Here is an 8,464-nt window from a genome sequence, read left to right as displayed (position 1 = left end):
AAGGGAGATAAAATGTTTTTAAGAACTTTTCCATGAACAGTGGTTGATGACCCTGGTGCTATCCTTCGAGTTCACCATAAGACAGCGAGGCAGACGTCGTATGACTGATTCTTGGTATTGATTTTGGATTTTTATTGGTTGTCGGTGGGCTTTTCTCAGCAGACTGGGTGCAGGAGTCAAGCAGGCTCTTCAGGGCTGTATTTCTCCAGTCAGCACAGCAGAGGCCTTCCCTAGAACACCCTGTCTCAGTAGTCATCCTGAGCTCTACCTCGGTGACCGAGCCTCACAGTCGGCTTGCTTTTCCCTCCTGGTCAATGCTGAACGTCCAAGGAAGGGCTGGGAACGAACTTATCCTTTAAGTAGGATAAGTTAGCCTACAAGCTGGTTTAAAGTTATTGTAAGAGTACTTGTTTGAATCCATGTTAAAAAATGAATTTGAAATAAATGGTAAATTACTAGATTTACACAACATACAGTACATGGGAAAGATGCACCAGGCCACTTATCTTCACCTCTTTAAATTTGTCCCAACTGTTCAATTACGAATTACATCATTACATATTATAACATATTACTATTACATTGTAGTAGTCATAGTTGAATTACAAACTATGTAATATTTGGCCCTTATTATTTCATTACATTCCTCTTTACCTGAATATATAATTCATTTGTGTCATGAAATACAAAAGTCTCTGTGTTAGAATCTCTTGAGTGATGGTCCTGGAGTCCCGACTGAGAGGAATATCTTCAGGGTTCGTGGTGCCGTTGGGGAGATGTTGGTGGCTTTGAGTGCTGCTGTTGATGCAGTCAAAGCCTTGCTGCATGGGGCTTCCATTGTAGGGTCTTCAGGTTGGAGCTTGTCGAGGAAACTTGTACCATTGAAGGATAAAGGCTACAGGTGAGGGGAGTTTGTGTGGAGTGGAGACAGTGTCATTTTTCTTTTTGCTCTCTTGCATTTTGTTCGTAGGAAACATTTAAATTAAAACAATGTCAGTGCGTCTCTGCTGATGATGGTTTCGGTACGTTATACGGAGTTTGTGCAGACCGCGAGTTGCCATACCGAGCTCTTACTCTCTGACTGCCAATCTCGGGGCGCTAGCGGGCGCCAGAGAGCACTGACGTGGCGATCTTGTGAGCGGCGCAGTCGCTGCTAGCGAGCGTCGCTTTGTGTGATGTCACCTCCGAGTGTGGGAGCCTCATTTGCTGGGGGCGAGCCGAGTCTCTGAACGCGGCGCTCGCTTAGGTAGCGGGGCTGAGGCGATGCAGACCGGGCTGCGGTACGGGTGTGTAAGGGATAACTTTGGACTGGAGCACGTAGGGGTGTGAAGGGAAGAATCGCCTTTTCCCCCAATGAAAGGGCCAGCGGCTTCGTTTTTAAAAATGTTCTGCGCTACCATGGATGTTCAGTAAATTTGTACGTGTTGATTTAGTGGTATCCAGGCACAGGACCCAACGATGGCTACTCGTTTCTCAAGCCTTTTAGGAAACGGTCGGATCGTGACTGGACTGCTGGTCAACCTGCTGTCGTCCATCTGCATCGTATTCATCAACAAATGGATTTATGTGCATTATGGTTTCCCAAACATGACTCTAACGTTAATTCATTTCGTTGTGACATGGCTAGGGCTTTACGTGTGCCAGAAAATGGACATATTCGCTCCAAAAAGTCTCCAGCCCACCAAAATCCTCTTGCTGGCATTAAGTTTTTGTGGATTCGTCGTTTTCACTAATCTTTCCCTTCAAAACAACACCATAGGCACTTACCAGCTTGCCAAAGCCATGACGACACCCGTTATAATCGTCATTCAAACGGTGTATTACAAGAAAACATTTTCCACTAAGATAAAGTTGACTTTGGTAAGTACCACAAATCCACAAACAGACGGCAGCCAACTGCCTCGAAGAGGTCTCTACCTGTAGGAGTGCCATTAGCGTTTTCCTTTTATCTTTAAGTATTTAGTCGGACTGTAAAACTTACGAGTCACATGTCTGGTTATATGCATTCAATTTCCCCGGACGTATGACTCGCTAAAGACTTTTATCTTTGTTAAGAAAATAAGAGCGGCTGTCAAAATAAGGAAGTAGGTTAAATCTCGTTTTTAACTGAACGAGGAGGTTTATTTTTTAACTGTATTCCTGTGATAGTAGCAGGTTGCCTGAACTCTGGAATGGCAGGTTCCAGCCTCTGCGGCAGGAAGTTTAATTCGGTATCGGGACAGGCACTCTCAGAGCCGGCCATCATACACACCGAGTCACTATATTTAAAGTGTGAGTCATTGACACCACTCCGTTACATAATTGTACTTTTTGTCGCACCATGGCTTAATTTTGGGTGATGTTCTAAACGTTTAATTTGTTGTTACACCCTCGCCCGCGTCCAAGTACTCAAATTGGCAGTATTGTTAGATTTACATCTGATTTCGAATCAATTTGACAGTTCGTTTAAATAAGAAAATAATATATTTTAATTATTACACTAGTTCTGAGTGATTAAGATTGTCACTTTTAAATACTGTAAAATAGCTTTTACTGCCAGGAGATTAATAAACGACTTAAAGACCACCTGACAAACATGAGTTAGATATACTAAATCCAGTGCCCCATCCAGTCCTGTATACTGTACATAAGAGCACCTTGACTGCAAGAAAGTGTTTAGTCTCCAAAGCCTTACCTTCCTATGACAGGACATTGAGAATTACCCAAGAAATATGACCTGCCGTTTCAAACCAATAACAGGAGCTAGATCAGGGGTTTCACATTCACTTACTGGAGAGGCTGGTGTCTTCTAGTGTTTGTGCACCTGAACTCTCAGTTCCATAGGTGGTCTAATTAACTGCACAATTGTAATACTTGCATCCAGACTTCTAAGTATTGTTTTATAGGTAAATGGTCCTTTGCTGGCCAATGTATTGAGTAATTAAATGTAAAATCCTATACAGTATATGCCTAATTTAGCAAATCGTTTAGGATTTTTTTTAATTGAGGGTCCAAATAGGAACCTCGCTAACCCCCTGACCTAGATCGCCTTAAAAGCCAGCATCTGCAGCACTGGACTTACAATAGCTGTTTTGAGGGTTTGTGTTTTTTCCAGTTTCGCTTAAAGCTGAAGCACAGAAGCAATGTGACTTAACCAATGTGGTCTCTGCTGTCCTAGTCTGGTTTTTAATTAGGCCTAAGCCAGCCGTGCTCAGCTCGCGAAGTGGTAGTGAGGGCTGTGAGAGTGTCTGGTCTTCGAAGTCCAATTACCCCCCCCCCCCCAGCCCCACCCGTACAGATCCGTGCGGGGGGGGTGGACGCCATGGCGACTGCTTTCTTCTCGGTGTTGCAGATCCCCATCACTCTCGGCGTGATCCTGAACTCCTATTACGATGTGAGGTTCAACGTCCCGGGAATGGCCTTCGCTACGCTGGGAGTCCTGGTTACCTCCCTGTATCAAGTGGTGAGCGCGCCGTCCTCCTTCAGTACTGGCAGCGTGACTTGGAGACGGGGGCGGTGGCCTGTTGCCCGTGCCCGTCCCCGCTGCGCCGCGCCGCCCCTCACTCACCCCTCGCTCACCCCTCGCTCACCCCTCGGCACTGGCTGTCTCTCCCTGTGTCTCTCGCAGTGGGTGGGCGCCAAGCAGCAGGAGCTGCAGGTGAACTCCATGCAGCTGCTCTATTACCAGGCTCCCATGTCGTCGCTCTTCCTGCTCACCCTGGTGCCCTTCTTCGAACCCCTGACTGGGACAGGGGGTATATACGGCCCGTGGTCCTTCACTGCACTGGTAGGTCCTCTCCTCACCCCCCCCCCCTCATTTTGTAGACGGGGGGGGTTTGGAACTTTTTTTTCTAACAAATGCCTCTCTGTGGAATATCCCCAGTTGATTCCGAAAATCACATTGAAGGCTATAGCTCTTAGAAATCCTGCCGCTGCTAATAATGAAGCATTCACAGCAGAAATGCAGGCTGCTGATGTTGCCCATAAGCCCGCAGGTGAATAGTCAGCCCCAACTTTCTCGGCAAACTCCCAAGACTTCATCCTGCTGCCTTCACAGAGAACTTTTGTATCATTTGAGTACTGAGGGGGAAAATGAGCAAAAGAAACGAGATGAGTTTTCATGGAAGCTGGACTATCAATAACTCGTGTTTAGGTCTGACTGTAAAGAGCAGCAGGATCCTGAAGCAAAACAGGCTGTGTTGCATTAAGTGTTTTTATCTGGTTGAACGGAACAAATCAGTCGACAGAGGACCACAGTGTGTTTAATGTTAGGAACTGTTAGTGTTCAGAAATGAACACTTCATGTCACTGTAGGTCGGAGAAGCCCAAGAATGAACTGAGTCCAGTGCATGGCCACAGTTATGTTTTGAAAAGTTGCCATGGCAAGTCACACTGAAACGCAGTAGTCCATGGTACCTTAGGAATCAGCAGCAGCCAAGCAGTTAGTAGAATCCACAAGTATACTGAAATCACAAAGAAGAAAAATACTTGCATAAGACTGGGCTAAGAAGAGTTACTGGCTCTGAGCAGCCAGATACAGTTCTTAGAACAAGTTTGTGTATCCCCTGTTTTGTTACATATTCTGATATATTTTAGCCTATAATGTAATATCTGTTTCGGTCATGATCCGATTAAACGTATAACACAAAGACGTGTTAATTAACAAATGTTGATGCAACAGTAAATATCCTTGTGTGAATACCAATGTGAACTCGTAGGTTCAGTGACTGGCGGCTGGCTCCTTCCTGAACAGCGGTGATTTGAGCTGAATGTTTCCTGTAACTGTTTATCAGCCTCGCACATCGACCCCTTCTTCCTTATAGAATTGCTTCAAATCGACATTTGACACGTGAGGGTTCCTCTGCATGAACAGCTTGCTTCAGGACATGCCATGACATTGCGGTTAGGGTTAAGGACTTGGCCAGTACAAAATGTCTTCTTCAGCGATTCCGTCACAGATCTGCATATATGATTAGGATCATTGTCTTGCTGCATGACCCACTTTTGGCACAGCTGCAGCTGAAGGATAGATAGCCTGACATTCTCCTCCAGAATTTGCTGATACAATGTTGAATTCATAATTGCATCTAGGTTGGCAAGACATCCGAATCCTGAGGCAGCAAAGCAGAGCCAAGGCGCGACACTCCCAGCACCGTGCTTGACTGTAGGGATTGACTTCTGGAAAGTAGTGTCTGGTTTTCACCACACAAAACAGTTCTTATTATGGCCAAAAGTCCAGTTTTGATCTGTCTGTCCAGAGAATATTCTTCCAGTAGTCCTGTGGATTGCCTATATGCTATTTCGTAAACCTAAGGTGGGAGGTGGGAGTTCTTTTTAAGTGAGAGGCCTTCAGATCCTTAGATTTAACTCTCAGGTTCTTTGTGCCGTTCTGGATGACTCCCTGGGAGATTATGACAGAAATGCTGGTCCAAGGTAAAGTAACTGTGGTCTTGAATACGTTTTGTAGACTATCTGACATGGGACAGATGGAGCCCCGGATGTTTAGAAATGGAAACCCTCTCTAGACTGATGAGCATCAGCTACTCATCATCATCTTTTCTGGCGTGACGTGTTTCCACCAACCTGTGAGGTGATCACCAAACTCACAACATTTCGGACCGTTATATGGGACAAGGCTGCCCCACCTCAGTGCTAGTTTATTGGTTACCCAAAAGTGTAATCACCGGGTGTAAATTACCCCCTTTATTGTATAAAATAGGGGTTTACTTAGTATATGACATACTGCTTCTTAATTATTCAAAAACCGTTATCTATCAAAAACATTGAATTGGTCACAAATCCTTTTGGTTATTTAAAATAAGAGCCATTTTGGCTAATGGTAATTTAAATGCCCTGCATTATGTTGAAAGTTCACAAGCTTGTCGCTGTAGAAGCCTAGAAGGTTTAGAGGGATGGGAGATCAGAGCTGCTGGCAGAGTCCGAGGTCCTTTCACGTGAAAAGCTGAGCACCCTAACGGATCTGCAGTTCTTGTCAGGAATCCTATTTCGAGACACTGCCCCTGCCTTGTTTCTTGTTAACGGACACTGCCATGCTTGTGATGCGTCAACACACGTACCCGTCTTCCATGCACAAGAGAAAGGAACACGTTGAGGCCCAGAAGGCTACACTGAGATGACTGGTCTTTGAGATAAGCAGTGTTTTTTATCGTGGAAGGCAGCGACTTGTAATACGCAGATGTGATACTGCGACACAATACTCCTTGAAGATGTAGTCTGTTTTTTGTTTTGTGTCCGATTTCCTCTTTTAGGAGATTTTGAAACTCACTCTCTTCCAATCACAGGTAAATCTCATGGTCCTCTTTGAAAGATTACTCTGCTGTCAGGAAGCCTATAGTGTGTAGAAGTCTAGACACTTGCCGAGGTTTGTGTGCACAAGGCTGTGGGACAGTTAAAAACCTTGCTCGTTGCTCATTGTGTTTGTGAACTCCTGCCACCCCTGTAGTGTCACAGCCCTGTATGTGCTGCCTGTTTCATGAGTCCAGACTGAACATGTTCAACACTATCAGCTCACAATCTTTCCGGCTGTTTTGTGCCTGACATTTCATCTTATTGGCGGGATCGGAGTTTTAACCTGAACAATGAATGAAACTGTCCAATTTCTTTTTTTTTTTAGTTGGAGTGATGTGTTGTGCGCCTTTTTGCTTTTTTTCCAGGGAATGGTGCTGCTGTCTGGAATCATTGCCTTTCTGGTGAATTTGTCCATTTACTGGATCATTGGGAACACCTCACCTGTTACGTATCCTTCTCTCGTTCATGTCAGGGAAAGCGAAATAAATCAGATGTTTGTCTTGCAACTGCTTCATCATACTGACACCTTTTATCTGTTTTCACTGCTCTGAAAATGAAATAGGACGTGCACAGCACTGCAGCAAATGGGTGAACAGTTAAGTGTCAGGACAAAGTCAATAAGCTTTCAGGCCTCTTTTTGTCACGTTTAAAACCTTTAGTTATTTATCTTCAGAACTGTGCCTTTTTTAAAAGATCCTTTGAGTTTACCTGTGTTGAAACTTTGTTTCTGCACATACTGGTACAAGTGTAGAATATGAAAATCAGTTAAAATAACAGTGCACAGTTGCATTCGGAAATTGTGCTTATAATAGAGTCCTTAATTCTAAATATAATGACCTCCAAAGAAATATTTTTAACTACTGATGAGAGAGTGTACAAGTAAAACTTTACATAAAGTGTTATATCCAACATTGTGCCAGCAAAGACCTGGAAAGGTTAAATACAGAAATTCAATAAGTTAACTCTGTATTTGTTTGGTCATATTACTTAATTCCAAAGGTATATATTAATGTAAATAATTTTAATGTAAGCTTGATGTGCCGTAATACTCTGCTATACCTGAAGCATAATCAGTTTAGCTGTCATCTTTAAAATTTGGTCATGTGTTACTGTCTAATCTATTGCTTAAGGCATGACATTGCTTTTTTTAAGCTATCAAGTTATGATCAGAGACCTAGTTAGATTTTAAACAAGGTCTAAAATGAAGATCATGTGTGCCCTTGTCATCTGGAATAGAATTCCAGAATGTTACATCTTTTAATTAAAAGACATTTGTTCTGGTGAACATCACCCTAATAATGGCTAAGTGCAACGTGACACAAGAAAAAGGAGATCATATTGACCATGACTAGAATCTCTTGTTTATTCAGAGATCTTCAGTTGCTTGGAGCACAAGACGTCAGTGTTTTTACAGTGCAAAGGGCAAAAACATGTGTCTGTCAATATAAAAGACTACACAATTGTATTACCTACAGTCACCATAAAAGACCAATCTAAAACAGAAATAAGAACTGTCTGATTCTCAGGATGTAACACAGATCACATATCCTCTGGTTTTAAGCCTTAACGTATCTTTGCAGCTACAACATGTTCGGACACTTTAAGTTTTGCATTACCTTGCTGGGAGGCTACGTTTTGTTTCAGGATCCCTTGTCCCTAAATCAGGGCTTTGGGATCATGTGCACCCTGCTGGGGATCCTGTCCTACACACACTTTAAAATCACGGAGCAGGAAGAGAGCAAGAGCAAGCTGGTCCAGAGACCCTGACCTTTCTGCATGCCCAGCAGTCAGGGGTATAAATGCCGCAAGCGAAGCTGCCTAGACTGACCAACTCCTGGAACCGAAATGCGAAACTGTGACACAGTCTGAAACGATAGATTCATATGCTGATCTGAAACTGAGCAGCAGTCCAATGACGATAAAGGAAATGAGCACAATTCTTTATTTTTACAGCCCAAAGGAAGCTGTGGAAGGGATGTAATTTGTGGTAGAATTTCTAATGATCAAAGAATATTCTTCACTGAAACTCTGTTGTTTGCAGACATGGTACAAGTACAAAGAGGCATCCGAACAGAATAATTACAATAGATAAAAGCAAGATGTACATTTGTTTTTATTATTTAATGTTTGCAAGCCTTTTTCATATGGTGTATTCTACAATAAAAGGTTTTCAATA

At 43.3% G+C, this 8,464-nt stretch overlaps 1 protein-coding gene across 1 annotated transcript; it reads left to right on the top strand.

Annotated features, from left to right (window-relative positions):
- The first annotated feature begins 1,174 nt into the window (after nucleotides 1–1,174).
- slc35e3 (solute carrier family 35 member E3) lies at nucleotides 1,175–8,459 on the top strand. Its single transcript, XM_088644602.1, has 5 exons — nucleotides 1,175–1,860; nucleotides 3,332–3,442; nucleotides 3,608–3,766; nucleotides 6,654–6,736; nucleotides 7,869–8,459. The coding sequence occupies exons 1-5, from the start codon at nucleotides 1,459–1,461 to the stop codon at nucleotides 8,053–8,055; spliced, it is 942 nt and encodes a 313-aa protein (XP_088500728.1). The 5' UTR covers nucleotides 1,175–1,458; the 3' UTR covers nucleotides 8,056–8,459.
- The last annotated feature ends 5 nt before the right edge of the window (nucleotides 8,460–8,464 follow it).

The sequence above is a fragment of the Lepisosteus platostomus genome, chromosome 9 (genome assembly GCF_059453375.1).
Source record: "Lepisosteus platostomus isolate fLepPlt1 chromosome 9, fLepPlt1.hap1, whole genome shotgun sequence".
NCBI lineage: Eukaryota > Metazoa > Chordata > Actinopteri > Semionotiformes > Lepisosteidae > Lepisosteus > Lepisosteus platostomus.
Note: the sequence above shows the minus strand (reverse complement) of the source record. Positions and strands in the feature narration are given on the sequence as shown.